The 21,031-nt window shown below is 61.2% G+C and overlaps 1 protein-coding gene across 1 annotated transcript in view; it reads right to left on the reverse strand.

Moving 5' to 3' along the window:
- Nucleotides 1-2,399: 2,399 nt before the first annotated feature.
- Nucleotides 2,400-21,031, reverse strand: part of AGRN (agrin) — a gene marked incomplete at both ends in the record, with an annotated part of 72,012 nt that continues 53,380 nt past the window's right edge. The window contains 28 exons of the mRNA XM_084300198.1: nucleotides 2,400-2,557; nucleotides 3,228-3,331; nucleotides 3,927-4,151; nucleotides 5,013-5,042; nucleotides 6,804-6,891; nucleotides 7,322-7,511; nucleotides 7,687-7,803; nucleotides 8,688-8,699; nucleotides 9,339-9,450; nucleotides 9,575-9,739; nucleotides 10,004-10,100; nucleotides 10,226-10,360; nucleotides 10,811-11,040; nucleotides 11,335-11,550; nucleotides 12,051-12,243; nucleotides 12,938-13,282; nucleotides 13,515-13,634; nucleotides 13,927-14,041; nucleotides 14,888-15,015; nucleotides 16,120-16,254; nucleotides 16,343-16,729; nucleotides 16,909-17,014; nucleotides 17,290-17,414; nucleotides 17,609-17,752; nucleotides 18,290-18,454; nucleotides 19,713-19,826; nucleotides 20,032-20,137; nucleotides 20,269-20,414. Coding sequence (XP_084156324.1) covers nucleotides 2,400-2,557; nucleotides 3,228-3,331; nucleotides 3,927-4,151; nucleotides 5,013-5,042; nucleotides 6,804-6,891; nucleotides 7,322-7,511; nucleotides 7,687-7,803; nucleotides 8,688-8,699; nucleotides 9,339-9,450; nucleotides 9,575-9,739; nucleotides 10,004-10,100; nucleotides 10,226-10,360; nucleotides 10,811-11,040; nucleotides 11,335-11,550; nucleotides 12,051-12,243; nucleotides 12,938-13,282; nucleotides 13,515-13,634; nucleotides 13,927-14,041; nucleotides 14,888-15,015; nucleotides 16,120-16,254; nucleotides 16,343-16,729; nucleotides 16,909-17,014; nucleotides 17,290-17,414; nucleotides 17,609-17,752; nucleotides 18,290-18,454; nucleotides 19,713-19,826; nucleotides 20,032-20,137; nucleotides 20,269-20,414 — 4,208 coding nt within the window. The remainder of the gene's footprint in view (nucleotides 2,558-3,227; nucleotides 3,332-3,926; nucleotides 4,152-5,012; nucleotides 5,043-6,803; nucleotides 6,892-7,321; nucleotides 7,512-7,686; nucleotides 7,804-8,687; nucleotides 8,700-9,338; nucleotides 9,451-9,574; nucleotides 9,740-10,003; nucleotides 10,101-10,225; nucleotides 10,361-10,810; nucleotides 11,041-11,334; nucleotides 11,551-12,050; nucleotides 12,244-12,937; nucleotides 13,283-13,514; nucleotides 13,635-13,926; nucleotides 14,042-14,887; nucleotides 15,016-16,119; nucleotides 16,255-16,342; nucleotides 16,730-16,908; nucleotides 17,015-17,289; nucleotides 17,415-17,608; nucleotides 17,753-18,289; nucleotides 18,455-19,712; nucleotides 19,827-20,031; nucleotides 20,138-20,268; nucleotides 20,415-21,031) is intronic.

A 21,031-nucleotide genomic window follows, 5' to 3' on the forward strand; every position in this document is an offset into this window, starting at 1 on the left:
AATCCTCCCACCCCATCCAACACCCCTGGACAGCTTCTGGCTTGCTGCACATCCCGATCAATATGTTCCCCCCTGGCCTGGCCTGCCTATATAGATGCCACACAGCCTATATACAGCAGCCACTTAAAATGTGGGATTGCCACGCACACACCCAGGTACACACACAAATTCGGGTGTCCTCTTCTCACCAGGGGCACGATATCCCCTCTAACATATCCCCTCTCTAACATTTTGCCACCATTTTAGAGAAATAACAGGTTAAAGCAGATTTTTCCCAGGTTTCGCTGGGCTAGGGGCAGGTGGTGCCATGGTTTTGTTTCCTTGGGTGGCAGAAAAATTTCCGGAGGAATCGATTGAGGAAATTGAGGATTTTGATTGATAACTGAGGAGATAAAGGGGGAAAAAAATGGGAAGAAGGAGGGAAGAGGAGAAATTCTGGCAAGGACCACCAGCAGCCCTGCCTTGCTAAGCATCATCCTGCCCCCAGAAAAAGGGAACCGCAGAACGGGGCTGGCTGAGGTGCTGGGCACAGCTTTTGTGTCCTGCAGGTGAGTGGTTCTGACTTCTGAAAAGGAGCCCATGCAGCCTTTAAATTAAAAAAATAAAAAATGGAAAGAAAAAGCAGGCTGAGTGGTTCGCTGCCGTGCTGTTCCCCTTCATTAGGTCCGTGTTCAGAGCTCGCCCTGCGAAAAGCGATTCGACTTCTCAGGGCTCGAAGGTCAGTGCTCGGAAACAACACTTGGAGAGGGAAGGGAAGCCAGGAGGTGAGCTGGGAATGGGTGGGAAAATGGCAAAATGATGGCAAAATGAATGGCAAAAAATGGCAAAATGATCCCCAGGACATCCAGCACCACGCGATTGCCGGGCAGGGTCCTAATTCTGTGCGCTCCACGAAGTAGGATGGGCACAAAGCAACGCCAGGGATGGGGACACCGTGGTGGCAAGGGGACACAGATGCGAGGCAGCAGCAGGAATTTCTTCCCAAGGAGAAGGAACATGAGAGCAGGGGGCCTTTTTTTTTCATATCCACCACCCCTTTGCTTTCCTCCTACTTGGAGGAGACCCGGTGTTGGCACCCACGTGCGTGCAGGCTCACAGGCACTCGCAACATCCATCCACCCAAGCACACACGCTGGCCGTGCAGCTGGCATCGTGGCATCGCTTTTAGGACTTTTTTGGGCGAAGACAAGAGCTTAAAACCTCCCAAACTCTCCTGCCCAGCTGCTCGCTGTGCCCGTTTCCATCGGAGCTGCTGCTGCTGCTGGGCTGGTGGCATCCAGAGGGGCTTCGGTCACGGCGTGGAAGCCCCTGCATAGCACCGGGTGTTGCAAAAGCTTCAGGTCAAGATGCAAAAAGGACGTGGGCCAGGAAAGGACAGGTCCGAGAGATTTTTTTTAGTGGAAAGGGGCCTGATCCCATCCCCTCGCAGCCTGTTTGTGGTGCAGGGGGAGAGGTCCCAGCTCTTGGAGAGGTGCTGCAAGCACTCAGCGGCGCACGGGAGGGCAGCGTTTGGTACAGGGCAGCTCTGGGAAGAGCAGCCAGGGCGAGCAGGAGGTGAGGACGTGGCTGGGTAAAGGCAAAGCGTGGAAATGAGGTTTCACAGCTGCTTCTGCACGTGTCCAAGAAGAAGAGGAGGAGGAGGAGAGCTAACAGAGAAACCCAAATTTCTCCCGCAGCCCCTTCTCAGTCCAGCACACAGTCATAAGACAACCAAAGAGCAATGCTTTCCTGCCTGCTCAGAGCAGACCTTGGTCTCTCTTCCAGTGCATGGCATCCCTGATTCGAACAGAGCATAAAGGAGAAAAGCACTTGAGATCCTTACACACATAAATTAGAGTGAGAGGAAGGGGGGAGGAGGGAGATGGGGCGAACATGGGGCCGGGAGAAGGCTCGCCAGAGCCAGACCCCGGAGCAGTGGGGCCATCCCCACCTGATGGCCACATCCCAGCTCAGCCAGCACACAAAAAGGGGCTTTGGGGCCAGGCCTGAGATAGGCAAGTGGCCAAGCCACTAAGGGCTTGCCAGCACCAGCATCCTTTTCCCCCCGTGGCGTGAACAACGACCCAAGAACGCAAGTAAGGAGGGGAAAAAATAAAATAAAAAAAAAAGAAGCTTCAAGTATGGATGAGATTTACAATGCGGGTGCAACGGGGAAGTTCTTCTGTCACTTCTTGGAGACTTGGTTCAAGGTTTGTTCTTTGTTGCTGCTGCTTGCTTAGAGTCTGACCGACCTGGATAGACTGCAACCGAACAAATAACCCAACAAAAAGGTGTTTTCTCCCCCCCCTTTTCCCCCCCCTCCCCCCCAAAAATATAAAAAGCAATAAGTTTACAAAAATAGAAAATAATTACAGCAATAGGCAGGAGGGAGGGAAGGAGAAGGAAGGGTCCCTGGGGGTCTATTTGGCTGAGCAGTGTAATATCGTGGGGTTGTTTAAAGCGTCCTCCACCAGATGCAGTTCCTGGCGGTCGACAACCACGTCCCGTATACAGCCAACAAAGCCGGTGCTGTAAGCCTTGGGCAGCTTGTGGGCCACGCCGAGCTTCTCCATCCCCCCTGCAAGAAAGAAAGGAGAGCTGGGGGGGTGCGAGGACAGCGGGCACGCTGCCGCGCCCCAGCACCCTGCCCAGCCAGCAGGGCGCACCTGGGAACCAGGCTCAAAAAACTGGCCAGAAATATTATATTCTGTATTATTATCATCATCATTATCATCATTATCATTATTTTTATAATTATTATCATTATTTTTATAATTATTATCATTATTATCATTATTTTAATCGGGTAAATGCCAGTTCCACCCAACACACACGTAGGTTTCCTAAAGACGCCTAAAATGGCAACGTGCGTTTTTAGATATCGGTTCAACCTGAAACATTTCACGTCGAGGTTGATCAATCACAAAGCCTTCTGGCAGAGCCAGCAGGGAAGCCAAGCCAAAGCTTCTCATGGAAAAAAATTTGCTTTCCCCATGACTTCTAGGCTGCTTTCAGCACCAGGAATAGCATCTGGGATGCTGCCTGCTCAGGGGCGAGGCTGCGTTTTTGGATACGGGCTCTCTGGAAGCCACGTTAGACCTGGAGCTCTAAATTTAGACTGGGAGAAGAGATGCTTCTGGAAGGTCAAATGTGGCAAAGCCACCCGGGGGACCAAGGATCCCATCGGAACAAGCCTGGGAGCCTCACATCCCACCCGGGGGGGCTCCCCCTGTGTGCCCCCCACGTACCCAGCCACAGGGCCCCGTCCGTGTCCAGCTGCGTGGCGCCGAGCGGAGAGGAGCCAGCGACGGGGGCTTCATTGCCAACTTGCAGGGACCCTTCTCTCTGCACCCTGCTCCGGCGGGGAGGGAAGGAGAGACACAAATTAACCACCCCGCAGGCAAAAAGTTACCCCTAGAAAATAAAATACCCGTGGGCTTTCTGCAAGACCCACCACTGCTGCACCCCAACTGGATGCTCCGGCGCACCCCGGCCACCCCACAACCTCCCCAAAACCCACCCAAATCCTCCTCCAAGGGGCAGAAATGCCCCCCAAAGGGGCAGAAATCCCCCCCGAGGTGGAGAAATCCACTCCCCAGGAGCAGAAATCCCCGGCACGCCAACCACGCCAGCCAGCCACCACTCCCCCTGCCACCCGAGCGCGGGGCCGAGCAGCGTGCCGGCGCCTCCGCCAACCCGAAGAGAAGGCACGAAGCCCTCCGCACCTCCCCGAGCCCGTCCCGTTGGCACTTCCCAGAATTTCGGGCAGGCGTGTCGCAGCACGCGCCCCATTGCCCACATGCCTCTCCTCTATTCTTATCCCAGGAGAGCGGTGACCCCCGGGGACCCCCGGGAGCGGGGCCAGAGCCGTGACTCAGGCTCTCGACCCTAAATCACCGCTGGCCCGTCCCGGAGCCACCCGTGGCGGCCCTGCCAACCCTTCCCACCTGGAGGCTTTGATGTGGACCCAACGGTTGGTGTTGACGGGGACCGTGGAGCGCAGGACAACGGGCTTGGAGCCCAGGTCGTAGGTCATCTGCACGAAGCCGTCGACGATGGCGAGGGCGATGTAGTCGGAGCGCTCCAGCCCCTTCCCGCTCCACAGGATCAGGCCCTGCGTGGCCTCCGTTTTGATGCTCAGCTCGAAGCGGTTGGACTGCAGGGCCTTCTCGCTGCGCCGGGAGGCGGGAGGACAGGGAGAAGGGTTAAAACACGGCCGCGAAAAGCACGAGCCTGTGGGGTCTAAGAGAGGGTCCACTGGAGGTCCCCAACCCAGCTCCCACCCATAAAATTGGTGCCAGAGATGGATGGGGGCACCTGGGCTCTGCCCTCCTGAGCCTGAAGGCACTGGGGATGCAAAGACCAGGGCAGGAGCTGCCCAGTTCCCTTGAGAATGACTTATTTTTTCCCCAAAAAATCCAAATCGAATGCCCCCATTTTGCCCTCCGTGGAGGCACCAAGCCCTGCAAGCTGCGGCACCCCAGGCTGGCTCGACCAAAACCCAACGGGAACCCAAGGGGGTGGAGAGCGTCCAGAGGCAGCAAAACCTTCCCCCTCCTGGACGCAGCACCCTTCTCCAAGGGAGGAACGAAGGACAGGATTTTCCCCACACTGGCCTTCCCATTTTTGCTCAATCCCTTCTGGAATGGGCCAAAAAAAAAGGCTTTTGGCTACGTGGCCATACGGAGTTGCCATCCGCCACGTCGCCAACACGTGCACACGGACAGGACAACACAAACAACACGGGGGGCTTTTTATTCCCAAGGGACACTGCTGGACAAGGGCACCACGTGCCCCAGCCTCCCCCTCACCCATTTTTGCCTTCCTATGTCTCCCCCAGGAGCAAGGGCCAGAGCTGAAGCTGCTGCTCCTCTGCTGGAGCTCCCTCCGCGTTCGCCCTCATCGTTTTTGGAGCCGGATCCCTTAGGGATAAAAAGCCCGGAGCAGGGACACACGGAGCAGGCACGGACACACAGACACGCAGGGTGACAGCGGAGCACGGGGAACGAGCTGGAAGCCTGGCACGGACTCACCTGGGCTCGGCGGGGTAGTCCTCGTCGGGACTTAAGATGCGGGAAGAAAGGGGAGCGTGCCATAAGCGCGGGGCGGCGCGGGGACCCTGCCCTCCCACCCAGCACCCACCAGCAGGGAGCCCAGACCCTCACGGTCCTCGGGGCTGAGCTTTTAGGCAGCCGGGGGGGTTAGCAAGTCGCTGTTTTAGCTGGGGTGGGCACTAGGATGTCACCAAGCAAATGCCCCTTTGGGTCGCCCAGCTCACCCGCGCTGCGCCACTGGGGTGCGCGGATAGGGATGGGGAAAAGCAGTGCTGGGGATGGGACCCCTTGGTCCTGAGCGGCCAGCACCCCAAAAGGGCAGCCCCCCAGCTGGCTTTTGGGGTCGGCAGCGGTCACGTAAGGCTGCTGTGAGTCAGTGCGTGGAGAAGGGGAAACCCAGAGCCACAGCTGTGCTGCTGGCACTGCCTGCGGGCGTTTGGGGCTCCCGCGCCGCAGCCAGCTCCAGCCATCCGTGGGGATAAAAATGGGTGTTGGAGACAAAATGTACGGGCATGTCGCGGCCGGCTGCGCCCCGGGAAGCAACTGGAGCCTTAATCCTGCCCCAGGCACTCCCGCTGGCTGGCCCCGGGGAGATGGGATAGCTTTTTATGGGCAGCCCAAGGAGCCCTTCAGGGCCCCAGCTGCCAAAATCCCGGCTGAGGGACCCGCGGAGAAGCTCTGAGCTCCCTTTGCAGGACGAGGCATGCACGGCCGAAACGGGCACAGGCTGGCTCAGGTGGGGAGCAGCTGGGAAGGGCGACCTTCCCCACGGGGGCAGGATGCAAAGGCAGCAGCTTTCTGCTGGGCTGCAGGCTCGTGGCTCCTCGGTGCTGCCCCTCTAAGCCCCCGTCTGCCTGCCCGGGCCCTCCTGCCGCCCCCCGTGCTGTGCTGCACATCACCTGGAGCACACATCCAGGCTCGGGAAGGTTTTCCCAGCACGGCCAGGCTGGATGCATCCATTTTATAATAATCTATAATATCCATAATGATCAAAACTCATGCTGGGAAGCCAAGGCAGGCCTAGCCCCGCTCGCTTCCCTCTCCAACGCTTTGCTGCTGACGGGAGAGGTTCCCCCCGGGACCTTCCCTCCTCCGTCCTCGCCCGTCTGAAGGCTGAATTGCAGCTGGGACAACATCTCCCCGCAGCAAAGGGGAAGCACACGGCTCCCACAGCCCCCTGAGAGCCAGCAGAGCTGTGAGATCCTTGCCCCGAAGCGGGGATCCCACCCACGGCAGCCCCCGGCGGGTGCCCCCCTGCCTGCCCCATGGATGGGCTGGGGTCAGGGTGCTGGTGGGGTTGGTCCGGGGAGGGGGCGCGGGCTGTACTTACGCAGGGATCTCATTTGTCAGGTGGCTTGGAAATGAAAAATAGGGACACTGAGAAGAGACAGACAGACAGACAGACAGACAGAGCGACAGACGGGACGCAGACGCTGTCCTTGGGGAGCGGGGAGGGACGCAGGGGGCGAGGGAGGGAGCGCAGCACCCCCCTGCTCAGCACCGTGGGGCTGGGAATCACCACGTCCAGCCTCGTCCCACCCCAAACCAGAGCGTGCCCCCCAAAAAGAGGGGGAGCACCCAGCCCCGACGTTGGCCAGGCGCTGCGCTGCCATCGGGGCAGCTTTTTACCGGCTGGAACTTGAGGGGAACCCAGCCCTGGTTTGGCTCGCCCCGAATTTGGGCGCTGCTTTTCGGGCATCCTTCAGCCCCGTGGTTGCTCCTGCCCAAACCCTGATTCCTCCTCCTGGCCGTGGCTGGGCTCAGCGTTACCTCCTGGTCACGGCGTTGTGGTACTCCATGAATGTCCTGCCGTCAAAAGCGATGGCCTCGGCGTCTCCAGCTGCCTTCTCAATGATCACTGGAGGGGGAAAAACGGGGAGCTGTCATGGAACAGAGCGTGGCCAGGCCAGGAAAACCTCCCTTTATCCCCATCTGCCATCCCCGGGGACATGCCAGCACCGAGCCAGCTCCTGGAGAGGTTTTACTGGGGCTTTAGGGCTGGTGAGCTGGGAGCAGGTTCCTGTTTTTGCAGCCAGCCGACCTGAAACCCACAGCTTTGGTGGCTTCCTGGCTAAAATCGGGGAGGAAGCTGGCGGCTCGGTGGTGGGCACAGCTTGGGGAGGGAAGGGAAAAGGGACCCCGAGGCCAGGAGCCATCAACTCCTGCCTAACACCAATCTCTGAGCACGGAGCAGGGGCTGGGGTTGGCACCGTGCTGCCAGCACCCCCCAGGGCCACGCTGGAGCTTCGGGGTCATGGGGAGGGGGATCCCAGCCCCTCCGGCCTCACCTTTCTCGCAGTGAGCCCCGGAGAAGCCCCTCTGGCAGGCACACTCGTAGCTCTCCAGCCGGGGGCTGCAGGTGCCCCCGTTTTGGCAGGGGTTGGGCTTCTGGGTGCAGGGGTGGGCTCGGAAGGGGGAGATCTCCATGGCGCTGCGGATGTTGGGCTCCTTCAGCACGGGCACCCCCTTGACGGAGATCTGCCAAAGGGGGAAGCACAGGGTCAGCCCTCGCCCCCGCGACCCCCACGGCACGTCCCTGCCCCTCCTCCTGCCGTTCCCAGCCCGTTGTGCCCCCTGGGACCGGCGAATCCCCCGTGCGGACGGCACCCCCGGCACCCAGCCGCCCTCCCCAAGCTGCCCGGCGGGGCCCTACCCTCTGCACGGCTCCGCTGAAGCCCGAGGAGATGGCGGCCGCTCGGGCCAGCTTGCTGAAATCGGGGGCTCCCCCCACGTAGAACGGCTCCTTCAGGTTCAGGAAGGTGTGGGGCACCTGGCGAGGAGACACGGCGAGACGGGAGGAGACGTGAGGCCTCGCTACGGCACCAGCCTCCTCCCTCCAGGGTGCATCCCCTGGCACATCAAGCCAGGGCACCGAAGCCACCTCCAAAGCCCCTGGGCTCTCAGGGGGCAGCCCCTGCCCCGTCCCAGTTGGCCACCGGTAGCCACTGGCCATCAAAAGGCCACCAAGGACCATGGGGAGAAGGCGAGCGCTGCGCATTCGGCACCAGGGGAGGCTGAAAGGGGCTGAGGAGCTCCGAAAAACCTCCAGCTGCGAGGTCTCTCCTGGCAGCAGGAGAGCCAGGGAAGGATTTTCCTGCGAATTTAATTTGGGGAGATGATGCTCCAACGCTCTCGGGCGTGGAGGGCTCGGGATTGGTGTGACAGGAGACGAAATATTGCTCCTGTCTCACCGGGGCGGCTGCTGGAACCCAAACTCGTAGCAAAGGGATCCGGCTGGGATTTGGGGACAGAGATCCTCAGGTTTGGGGACAGAGATCCCCAGATTTGGATAAGGAGATCCCCAGATTTGGGGACAGAGAGCCTGCGGCCCCACAGCAGGAGCCGCGTCCCCTCCTGTGCCCCCCAGAAGGGTGCGGGGATGCGGTGACGTGAGTCTCTAGCTAATGCTTCGTGGAGTTAACAGGAACATGACTGGATTAATTGAGATGCTTCCGAAATAACGACAAGGAAATGCGACGACTGGCTGGAGATGGATGGAGGGAGAGGGAACGGGTGTCGCTAAGCTACGGGGGTCCTAAAAATGCTTGGGGCGAGGGGAAGGGAGCAAGGGGTAGAGGTCTGGATGGAAAACAGAAAGAGAGCGACGTGCCGATGGCAGATGGGATGGAGGTGGCAGGTGATACTTATCTGTACCTTACGGGATTTCTGGGATCCAGACAGCAGGGGAGGGAAAAATACAAATCAGAGGGAGAGAAAGAGAAAGAGAGAGAAACGGGAGGTCAGTGGGTAACGTAACGTGCAGGGCTGCCGCCGGCGGGGGGCACAAGGCACGGGGGCAGCGGGTGGCCGGGGCCGGCATCCCCAGGGCCACGGCTTGGGCACGGAGAGGAGCGGGGAGGGGACAGGGCATGGTGAGAGGCAGGAGGCGAGCTGCTGGTTGGGGAACAGAGCGGGGAAGGAGGGATTCGGCAGCAGGAGAGCGGTCAGGTTTTAGCTGCTGGGTGGCTTCTTCCTGCGTGCGCGCAAAGGGCTCCGAGAGTTGTGCAAAAAGGGGCTCTGAGAGTCACAAAAACAGGCTGAGCGTCATGGAAAAGGGCCCAGAGAGTCGTGAAAAGGGGCTCCAAGAGCCACAGGGTGGCCACGTCCCCTGCAAAGCTCTGCGTGGAGGAGGGACAAGGAGGAACGAGGCGCTGGGAGGGCGCAGGGCTGCTGTCCCGCAGCATCCTCCTCTCCCAGGTCCCCAAATCCCCCTCCACGCACTCCTCCAACCCTTTTCACACCTCCGGGGATAAAAGCCCATGGCTCTGAGAGCTCCAACCATCTCCCCCTGCCCTGTGGATGTACCGGTGACTCTCCCATCACCCGCTCGCCGTTGTTGATCCTCATCACCCCTTTGCGCCCGTTCCTCTCCAACAAAACGCTAATCCAGGTGTTGAGGGGAACTGGCTCCTTGCTCCTGGCGGGGAGAAGGGTGGAGAAGAGGTAGGTGAGAGCCCTGCTGGGATGGGCACAGCCCCTGGGGCCAGTGCTGGCCACGGGAAGCCCCCCCTGGCCCTTTCCCTGCCCCCAGCCCCCGTTACCTGAGCACGGCCGCCCCTTTGCCCAGGTCGTATCTGTACTCCAGGTAGCCGTCGTGTAAGGCCAGGGACACAAAGTCCCCCTTGCCGTCGGTCTTCTGCCCGTTGTAGAAGATCATGCCGCTGGGGCTCTTGGCCAGGAACACCACTTCCATGGACATTTTGTCCCTGGGGGCAGAAGGATGAGGGAAACCCTCCGAACCAGCCACCCACGCGCTCCTTTCCTCCACCCCAGAGCCCTCTGCCACCCATCCGAGCCCGTGGAAGGACCTGGCACAGAGGAGGTGCCTCTGCCACCTTCAGGATGGCAGCCAGCAGTGCCGGCTCCTCCAGCCCCCCACGCCTCAGGCACAGCCGTTCTGGCAAGATTTGGGGTCCTGCGGGCAAAACCCCGCTGGTTTCAGTGCCGGTGCCGCGTGGCCGAGCACTTACTGCAGGTCGGGAACGAAGCTCTGCAGCCCGCTCAGCTCCAGGTAGGAGAAGCCGTTGAACTCCGGGAGGAAGGGCATGCTGAGGTCCTGCTCAATCACTGGGCAAAAAAGCAGGGAAAACGGTGAGGAAGAGGAGGCCGAGCAGCCCCAGGCAGCGAGCGCAGGCTCCCGGCCACGTGGGGATGAGGAAATCAAAGCCCCAGCCCCGCCATCCCCGGCTCACCTCGCTCGCAGAATTCCCCTTCGCGCCCCATGGGGCAGGCGCACATGAATCCCCCCTCGGGCAGCACCAGGCAGGTGGCAGAGACGTGGCACGGCGTCGGCTCGCACGGGTTCCTCTCGTCGGCACACGTGGGACCTGTGGCACCAGGGGTCACGTCGGCACCTCCAACGGCTGGTGGGCACCAGACGGGCAGAGACACCCCAAATTTTGGGGTGGGCGCACGACGGGAGGGCTCCTGGGGGCCCTGAGAATCTTTTTGTCCCATCCCAGGTTGGGTTCACACAGCCCCAGAAGCCCCCCTGCGGTTGACCCCACCAAAGGGGGAGGTGTATGGCCCTTGCCAAAGTGCACTGAGCTGCCCTAAAATACCAGGGGGGATTTCTGGGGACAGATCCTGACCCTTGTCTCATCCACATCTGGATAGCTCTGTGCCCAAAACCGATTCCACCTCCGTTGGACACGACTTTATCCTACAAATCTGAGAATCACTGCCAAGACTTCGCCGCACCCTCCTCCTCCCCGTGACCCCAAAACCTCTGCGACCCCTCAGGACCCCCCAGCAACCTCCCCCCCGTCCCCGTGTACCCGTGTAGGCGTGCAGACACTCGCAGTGGAACATCTCGGCCTCCTTGACGTGGCAGATGCCGCCGTGGTGGCAGGGGTTGGGGTGGCAGGGGTCGTTGCCGCACTCGCCCACCCCGCTGCCATACAGCACGTCGCTGCCCTTCTCCCGCAGGTCATAGAGCTGGTTGTTCACGTCCAGGAGGCGGATGCAACCCTTCAAGCCCCCCGTGGCCGCCGTGCGCTCCGCCACCCTGAGGGGGACAGAGGGCACGGTGGGTTGGGGCTTTTGGGAAAAACAGGGGGGACCCCACACGCGCTCGGGTGATGCTTTCAGGGGAATCAGAGGAAAAACCCCTCTTGGAGGGCGCTGATCCCCGTCAGGGATGCTGCAGGATATGAGGGATGCTGCGCCCTAATAGGGATGCTGCACCCCACACCAGGGGTGCTGTACCCCATTAGTGATGCCGCACCCCACCACGGATACTCCACCCCTCCACGATGCTCCCCGGGGATCCCCCACACCCCGCAGCCATCCCCCTGCTCACGCAGCCATCTGATCCTCGGGCGCTCCCCCGATGAAGAGGTCGGTGTCGAGGTTGAGGCCGTCGGTGCCCGGGGGGCTCTCCCCGCCGACGTGGGGCTCGCCGTCCACGGCCAGCACGCCGCTGCGCCGGTTGCGGTTCACCACCAGCTGGTGCCACTTGCCGGGCTCCACGCGCACCTTGCTGCTCACCACCCCGGTGCCGGAGCCGGTGTTAAACCTGGAGGGGATGGGGAAAGCTCGTGGTCGAAGCCCGGAGGCGTTGGGAGCACCCAGCCTCCTCCCCAAAAATCTGCCAGAATCCTGTCTGGGTTTTGGGGTCTCCAAAGCTCTTCCCTCCACCTCACCTCGCCTGGAATCCGTGCCTTTTGGGAACTGGAAATGTAATTGCAGCTCGGATTCCTGAGACTTTTCTCCCCCCACCCCCCCCTTTTTTTTTTTTTTTTTTTTCTTTTTCCCTGAATTTCTTCTCCCGGTGCCAGAAGGGTGCCAAAAAAAAGAGCTCTCGCTTGCCCAGAAGCCACCCTCCCACGCCTCTCAGCTTTTCAGCGTTCAAACCGAAACAAGCAAGTTAATCCTCTTGAAAAGCGCCAGAATCCCCTTCAATTTTCCTAACACACCAGGAAAAATAAAGAAAACATTCATCCCCTTAACCATTTAATGCTCCCCTCCCTCAACCTGGCAGCCTGTGCCACGGGGACGGGGGACGAGGGCACGCACCGGAGCTCCACGAAGCCTCCGACCAGCGCCAGGGAGATGAAATCCTTGCCGCGGCTCTGCCCGTTGTAGAGCAGCAGCCCGCTGAGCTCCACGGCCCTGAACTCGACGGCGATGCGCACGGTGTGGTACGCCTTCATCGTCTTGAAGGCCAGGTAGGACTTGCCCCCGAAGCTGGGGATGAAGTACCGGATCGCTGCCGGGGGTGAAGCAGAGGATGGAAATGAGGATGGAGAGGGGATGAAGCCTCCCAGACAGCGGGACCGGTGGCCCCCAACACCTCTCGTGATGGCAAGCCCCCAAAAGATCGCTCCCAGGCTTTAGGGATCCCATGGGGCTGCCTCCAAAATATTCAGTTTTTAATATTCAAATTAACAGGACCGGCACGGAGCTCAGCATCCCCGTGCTCAGGGCGCTGGGGTGGCACAGCCAGAGAGAAATTGCTCCTGGCACCTTCTCCCCTTAAAACCTTGCCTCTTACAGCTCACACAGCCTGCTTCGGGCAGGGGTGAAGCTGCTTCAGGTGACCCCAGCAGCACCAGCACTGCTTACGGGTTGGGTTTGGGGGTGCCCCACATCTCTCCGTGCCCAAGCAGCCGGCGCGGGCTGCAGCAGCCTCCCTGCACCAGCCCCAAAAGTTTCCTGGGGAGACCGTGCCAGAAAACAGGCTGCACTTTCCCAGCTGGATCCTCTCTGCATCCTACGAGCCCAAACTTTGCAACGAAAACCCCAAGGAGAATCCCTTCCCTGCTTTTTTAGGGGGGCACCTCGCCGTTCCCGCTTCCCTCCCTCCCCACCCCACGGCCACGCACCCGCTGCCGACACCCGCAGGGCTGCTCTGCCGGAAAAATAAAAGCTCCTGTTGCCCGTTTCTCCTACTTTTCACCTACGTTTCTCGCAGACGGCCCCCCCTTTGCCCGCCGGGCAGCTGCAGGTGAAATCCTGCCCGTCGTCCTCGCAGGTGCCCCCGTGCAGGCAGGGGTGGGAGTCGCAGGGGCGCGGGGGCTTCTTGGTGCCGGGGGGCTTGCGGCGAGGGGCGGCGGGGAGCGTGGAGCTGGGTCTCCGGGTGCTCAGGGGGCCGGGCGGCTTGGTGCTGGCTCGAACCGCGGCGTCCTGGCGCAAACCCTGGGCCGTGGTGGCCGCCGAGGCCGTGGTGTACCTGCGGGTGGTGGCCGGGGCCATGGTGGTGGCCGTGGTGGTGGTGACGGTGGTGGTGAAGAGCCTGGGGATCCAGTCTGCAAGGCAGCGAAGAGCAGGGAGGGGTCGGGGCTTTGCAAAATGCTCCAGAGAAGAGGGGAAGGAGGTTGGGGTTGGGGTGAGGAGGGAGAGGGGAGGATGCTTGGAGGCTCTGCTGGTTGTGGTGTGTGCCAAAAGGAGGGGAGCCCCCATCCTCTGCCCTCCAGACCCCGCAGAGAGGCTGGGCTCTGCCCCAGGGGGGTCCCCGCTGTGCCCAACCCGCGGGCTCACCGAAATCCATGAATTTGACGTGCTCCTGCTGGGGCCTCTTCACCAGGATGGTTTTCTTCTTGGAAGCTCGGATCTGCTTCAGCAGGGCCGCCTGGACGTCCGCCGCCGTGTAGGACGTGGCTGCTCCCAGCCAGGAGGAGAAAAGAGGAGGATGAGCGTGAGGATGCGAGCATTTCCCTTTGTGCCCTCTCCGTGATGTGCCTGAACCATTCCTTGTCCCCAAAAAAATGCTTCCAGCCTTCCAGGCACAGCCCCTCCCAGCACCTCTTGGTTTTGGGGGACACATGGCACGCCCCTGGCTCATTTTTACGGGGCTTTTTGGTGCTCGTGCTGGTTTCGGAGGCTGGCAGCATCCTTGGGAGCGATGCCCCGTCCCAGGCTGATGGGGAATCACCGCCGGGAAGGGTCTTACCTGGGTCAAAGTGGGACTCCACGATGACACGGACAGCGCTGCTCTGCCCCAGGTCCCGCACGCGGATGCTCTTGAAATCCTTCTTGATGTCAGAGCTGCGGAACAGCTCATCCAGCTGGCAGAGGGGAGGGGAGGGGAGGGAGGAGAGACAGACTGAGCAGTGGGCACGGGCTTGGGTTCCTTGTGATGCTGTTACCCCACCCAGGGCTTCTTTGGTGTGCCCAGACACACACAGGGCTCCGAGCCCCTTGCTCCAGGCGCTGGAGATGCAGGGGGCTGCTCTATAAAGGTAGAAAACTGGATTTTTTTTTTTTAAATCCCAAGCTGTGCAGCTGAACCAGAAGGGCAAAGGTCCGTGGGACGTGGTGTTGCCTGCAGGCTTTTCTTGGAGTTACAGAAGCTTTGGGAAAATCCAGGGCGTTAGGCAGAACCTCTTTTTGGGCAGCCCCACCACCGAGATCAAGCTGAAAAAGGAGCAGCTCGGTCCCAGCACGTGGTGAAGGACGCGACCCACCAACACGGCACGTGGAAGAGCCTCGAATGCACGTAGGCTAGGAATAAAATTCACCGAGGGTACCTGCTGGGCACAAGCGGGCTGTGCCCCAGCTCCTTACGCTCTTAAGCGCCCACCCCGGAGAGGAGCCGTGCTCGCCCCCAGCCTCCGCAGGCTAAATTCATCTAAAAAAAATAAAACTAGAAGAACGTGGGGCAGTGCTCCTCCGAAAGCAAAGAGGTTTTTGTGCTCTCGGGTGATGGAAAGCAAGGGTGAAGTCGCTGAGCATGGAGAGGAGAAGCGGGGGACCCGGGGGTGATGCTGGCGCACCCAGGGCGCAGCGCCCGGCCCCCGCCTTTGTGGGGTGGCTGCCCCAAATTGCAGGCTCCTATTTTTTATTTTTTTTTCCCCTCTTGCCAAGCCCAGAAAGGCCCTCGGCAGCCTCCTGCCCCCGTGGCCAGGACTCACCGCGCTCTCGATGCTCCTGGCCGTCTCCCCGAAGAGCTCCGACTTGGGGTCAGCCATCTCGGGGGTGTAGAAGAGCTCCTGGCCTTCCACCTCCTCCAAGATGAGCACTCCTTGGAAGACTTTGGTAGCTGAGGGGAGGGAGGGCAAAAAAGACAAAGCTTTTTTAGTGGGCTGGCGGGGAGGGGGCGGGCGTGGGGCTGAGAGCCGCGAGGAGCGTTTCGAGTCCCTGGGGGGGGGGGGATTTAGGGGGATGGCAGTGCGCGGGTAGTGCCAGTGTCGGGGTTAGTCTGGATGGGTCTGGGAGAGCGCCATGGAGGATTAGTATCAGAGGGTGCTGGAGCGGATGGCAAAGACCAGGCTGGAGATGGCAGCTTTTACCATACGGTTTCCTCTGAGCTCCGGCCCGGAGAGAGCAGCAGCCCCCCTGCACCGGCTGAGTAACAAGAGAAAGACGTTAGCCAGAGCAGCACACAGGGCAACGCGGCGGGATCGGACGCGCGCATGCAACCGCGGGGCACGGCGGGGCCAAACTGGGCCGGGAGAGGCGCGGGGAGACCCCGCCAGAGGGCTGCGGGGAGCCTGGAGATCCCCCAAAAACCTCCCCGAGGTGTGGGTGCCTTCCTGGAGGAGCCGCCTCGAGGAGATCCCTGCTGGGGGTAAAGTGGGTGAAGAGTTTCGGAGCTCCTTGCGCGGGGTCCAAAGGAAAAGGGGGTGCCCAAGGAGGAGCTCCAAGAGGAGACGCCTGGGAAATCGCCCCAATGCAGCATTTTTTGGGCAAATGTGGGCACACATTTACTCTGGATGAGCACAGGTCTCTGTGTCTCCTTGCCATGGGCACTGTGAGGCCAGCACCAGTCACCAGCACCCCAGCGGCTCTCCCTCCTGCCCTGGCACTGGGCTGCTCCTGCTAAGCCCAGCTCCACCAGGTAAAAGGGAATCCGACCAATTCCCTCATCCCCCTGCGCGCCAGGAATGCGCTAAAAAAATAATAATAAAAAAAAAAAAGTGGTGGAAGTTTGAAGGCTGAGATATTCGAGCGAGAAAGAGGTCGGCTAAACGAAGAAAACCACCGAGCAGCGCACACGTGGCTGGCCGAAGGGGACCGTGGCGGGGGACACAACGCCCGCTGGCCACCACGGCTCCGGCACGTCCACGGGGACAACCCCGCCAGCACCAGTTCGGGACCTGGAAGAGCTCAGCCCGACTCAAAAGCCCCGCAAGGACCGACTCACCCGGACAGTTGCTGCCCTCTGCGTCGGCGGCGGCCGTCTTGCCGTCGGAGCAGCAGCCGAGCGGGGTGTTGTAGCACGTTGCCCTCTCGATGGCCGGCGTGGGGGTTACCTGGCTTTCTTCCGCCTCCTCTTCCCCTGCAGGGCACGAAGGAGAACCTTAAGGACCCCAAATCCGTCAGACCACGAGGATGCCGAGCTCCTGAGAGCCGAAGTGGCCGCTCACCGGCAGAGCCGGCCCCGCTGGCCTCTTGGTCACCGCTGGTGCCCATCTCCTGGTCCCCGCTGCCCTCGGCGCTGCCCGATTCCACGTAGGCAGGCTGGGTGGTGGCCAGGACCACCGGAGAAGTGGCCAGAGGGCGGACGGTGGTCTTGGCCGCCCCGTGGGTCATCCAGGGGGTGGTGGCCGGCCTGGCCGTGGTGACGCGCCTGGTTGTAGGGTGAGCTCTTGGGGTGGGCTTGGCTTCTTCCGTCAGCGGGGGGCTGCTGGCCAGCTCGGTGGGCTCTGGAGCCCGGGTGCTCAGCTGCAGCGGCGGAGGAAGGATGAGTTTGTCCAAGGGGAGGGTGGGCAGCGGCGTGGGAGGCGCCGAGTGGCTCGTGTGGGTGATGGACTCTGCGAGGAGCAGCGAGAAAACGAGCTGAGGAAAGGGCAGGTTTGGGAAAAGCTATCCGTGACGCTGGGGTGCACGGTGCAAAGCAGGGGCAGGGCAGGAGGAGGTAGCCCCGAGGCTGGGAGCAGCCTCGGGGCACAGAGGTGGCCCTGTCCTGGCGCTGGGGACAGCAGGGACTCACCGTGGCACTGCCCCGTGTGCTTCACCGTGATGAGCTGCCCCTGCCGGCACGCGATGGTCTGCAGCTGGCACTGGTCCCCGTAGGTGACACCATCAGAGCCACACACCTAGCAGGGCGACGGGGCAAGGCGTGAGCTGCGTCTGCTCTCTGCTAAACCCCTGGGCAAAATTAAACCTGTCCCCAAATTCCCTGGAGAGCAGCTCAGAGGTGCCACCGATGCCCTTTGCCGGGGACACCCACGTGTGTGGCACGTCCCCAAACCACGCAGCGAGGAGGCTGCCTGCTCCTGCTGGGCAGGGGGAGACCTCGAAGTCCCAGGGCTGGCAGCACCAACCCAGCCACGCATCCCTGCGCCCCCAGCCCCTCGGCGATGCCCCCAACCTTGGTCATGTTGGCCTCGGAGCAGAGCGGGGACGGGCACTCGCAGTGCGCAAAGCCGTTCACCTCCACGCAGGAGGCGCCGAACTCGCAGCTCATCTCCTCGCAGGATTTGGGGGCCGATGGGTCTGGGGGAGGGAGAGAAGGAGGAAAAGGGGATAAAAAGCCCGTGCCAACCTTAAAACAAACCGATGATCAAAGCCAAGAGGCGATGCTGGATCCAACCCCCTCTCCCCTCCCAAGGACTCGGCAGAGCAGCACCTCTGTCCCCACGTGTCCCCAGCACCTCTGTCCCCACGTGTCCCCCTGGGCCGTCCCGCACCTTTCTCGCAGCCGGTCATGCCCAGCTTGCTGCCGTTGGGGCACTGGTTGCACTTCATGCCGGTGATTCCCGTCTTGCAGGAGCACAGCCCCGTCATCTGCTCGCAGTCGTCGCGCACCGAGCCCACCGGGTCGCAGTTACAGGCTGGGCAGGGAGGGGAAAAAGAAAAAAAGTTCTGCTGGGGGGCCGGCAGCAGTCAGTCCTCCAAAAAAAACGAGGAGAAGGATGCGGGGAGAACCACGATGCCGGCTGCGACCCTGTGCTCACCCTCCCAAAGGCTTGGATTTAAAGGCTCCAGGTAGGAGCGAATGAGGTGTGCGCTCGGGGAGCCTCGTCAGCAGCGCAGGTACAAAGCTGCCTGCATGTTTCTAGCTTTTGCTTTCTGGCATCGATCTCCAGCTACTCAATCCTGCCGTGCTGGTGCTCCTGGGGCCGTGGAGGAAGCCAGGAGCTTGCCTGGAGCACCGAGCATCCCTACCCTACAGCGGCACCGTGTCCATCACCCGGCTCCCCGCGATTCCAGCGAGAAATGGGCAAAACCACACTCCCTGCTGAGAGTTTCTTTATACAAACAGCCACCGCCAGCACGAGGGTTCCCAGTTTTAAATGGCACGATGGCCCCAGAGTGCCCAGAGCCTTGCCAACAGCAGGAGACCCAGGACGAGGGGTGCCGGCACTCACGCGTGCAGCCGCTCTTGCTGTCGGTGACAATGCCGCGGAAATTCCAGAAGCCGGGCTCGCAGCGGTCGCACTTGAGGCCCCCCACGCCCGGTTTGCAGGAGCACTGCCCCGTGGCGGGGTCGCAGGCCCCCCCGTAGGAGCCGTAGGGGTTGCACTGGCAGGTGCCTGCGAGCAAAAGGGAGGCCGTGAGGATAAATCCTTGCCGAGGAGGATGGGAGCCGCCGCGGGGAGCACGGAGCCACCCGTGCTGCTGAAAGCCTCCTCCTGCTCCAGCTGCAAAGGGCAGGACCTCCAGGGAGGGCCCCACTGGCTTTGCTCTCATCTACAGCTCCTTTCACATCGACATCAAAGGGGGAGGAAGCTCTTAGGGGTTTATTATTAATTCATTGATTGGGAACTCGGCGGAGGGAAGCGATCCGAAGACGGACGGAGAGGCGCCCCCTGAATCCCCAGGGAGGGGTGGAAAAGGGGACGTGGGACAGAGCTGGAGAGCAGCACAGGTGGGACAGAAACCGGTGGGATCCCGTATGGGTGGAAAAAGAGGTGGGAAGCTGTCCCCATGGCTGGAAGGGCAGGGGACAGCGTGGCCAGGGGCGCATGGGAGCATCACCAGGAGAACCCAGGGCGATGCTGAAGGCGAGACGTTTCGTCTCCTCCCCGACCTGCTCCCGCTGTCTGGGCTGGCCCCTCTTGGCCCCAGGAAGAGGCAGCGGCCGAAGAGGCTGCTTTTTAAATGATCTGGCACATCAAGCAGCGCTGCAGCCTCGTCGGGCAGCTACAGCCCAGGCGCAGCTCGAGTCACGTCTCCACGGGGCGATGGGGTTCCCTGACAGGCAGGCGCAGCCTCAGCTGTTAACAGCTCGCTAATGCCTCTCAAAACGGGCCTTCTGCTCAAGCCCCGTAATTATTTAATAAATATTAATGAAACGTTTGCCCGGCTCAGCTCCCTGCACGGTGTCACCAAGCAGTCACGGGTCCCGGGGTGAAGGGCCGCGAGGGAACCCGAGGGCGCTGCCCCAGCTCAGGCAGAGCCCGGCATCGTTTGTCCTGCCCCAGCTTCCAGCAATGGGATGAAGGCACAAAAAGGGCACGGCCTGGCCCCAAGGGCACCTTCTGCTGCGTCCAGGACAGGCTCAGCACCAGGCAAATCCTCAGCAACCTCCCTGAATTGCAGGGGGCTTAGATGGAAGGTCACCGCTAGGAGATGGCGAAGGGTGCGCGCACACCTCCGTGCGCACACGCTGCCCATGAAACTGAGGACAAACGGAGGCTTTTTGAGCCTTTGGAAATCCCTCGCTAGCTCAGGAACGGGGAGGACCAACCTCTCTTCATTTCCCCTGTGATGGGACCCCAGGGATCCCCTCCCTGCCTTCCAGTCACCCTCAAGGCCCCCCTGTGCCCCCCAAAAATGAGCGTCACTTACTTGGGCACCCCGCTGCGCCCACGCCGAGCGCCAAGGTGGTGTTGTCCGGGCAGCACCCGTAGATGGTCTGGCTGCAGTGCACCACCAGGAGGGGCGGCGGGGTGGTGGCCAGGGCTGTGGAGGAAAGCAGAGAGGCACTCGGGTTATTTTGGCTGCCTCCGGGCAGCGCAGTGCATCGAGCAGCCGGTGGCACCCCTGCAAAACCACGGGGTCCTCGCGGGGATGCTGGGGAAGGGGTGACAAAACGAGGTCCCGGCTTTGGCCAGGGGAAGGACGGGGCACAAAACAGGGCCACGGGGGCACCGCCACGGGGTCTCACCACGGCAGGCTCCTTGGCTGGTGACGTAGAGGTCCTGGCGCTTTTCGCACCGCGTCTTCTTCAGCTCGCACTCGTTGGCGTAGGTCACGCCGTCAGAGCCACAGACCTGGCGGGACAGCGCGGGGAGCTGCTCAGGGCAAGTCCCCCAGCCATAGGATCCCCTCTCAAGCCCCGGGATGCACGTGGAGAGAGGCCACCGGGTTGGAGAGAGAGCCCCAAAATGCCCGGCGTGCTCACCGGGCTGCGCGGCACCGCCAGGCAGGTGAAGTCGCAGACGCAGCGGTCGTCCTCCGCGTCCTCGTCCCACCAGCCCCCGTACTGCCGGCACCGCTCCTGCTCGCACTCGCTCCCGTCTCCAGAGCCCGAGCCCCCCGAGCCGCACTCTGGAGCAGAAGAAATTTGGGGTGAGAAGGGATCCCGGCCACCGGGGCAGGGCTGGAGGGAAAAAGACGCCCCCTCCGAACCCATCACAGCAGGTTTAACCTCAAAGGCACGGAGTTACGGAAGAGTTTAGTTTGGAAGGGACTTTTGGAGATCATCTCGTCCCCTCAGCTCAGCAGGGAGAGTGCTGCCACCACCACAAACACGCAGGGCAGAGGGATGGATGGGGTCTGGGCTGGCCCCGACAGCCAGCCAGGCACAAATTCCTGGCTCGGCAGGCAGGCAAACAACATAAAAACCCTGTCCCCGGCCCGGCTGGGCATCCGTAAGATGCTCAGAGCTCCGGCAGCAAGAATAGAGATGTTGCTGATTTCAAAGGCTTCTTTAATTAAAAGGAAAAAAATAAAAAAAATAAAAAGGAGGAAAAAAAAAAAAAAAGTGAAGCGAAAAAGCAAAAAAAAGGAAAACCTGCCCCTTTTTATTGAGCGATCAAAGGCTGGGAGCTGGCATTACACAGGGAATTATTTAAGATCTTCTCCCAGGGGGACATCAACCTGCAGCTCCCGAAGGAGGGCCGTGATCAAACACCGTGCTCTGCCTCGCCGTCTCCCCAAGCCCT

Source organism: Netta rufina (genome assembly GCF_964035555.1).
Source record: "Netta rufina genome assembly, chromosome: 22".
Taxonomy (NCBI): domain Eukaryota; kingdom Metazoa; phylum Chordata; class Aves; order Anseriformes; family Anatidae; genus Netta; species Netta rufina.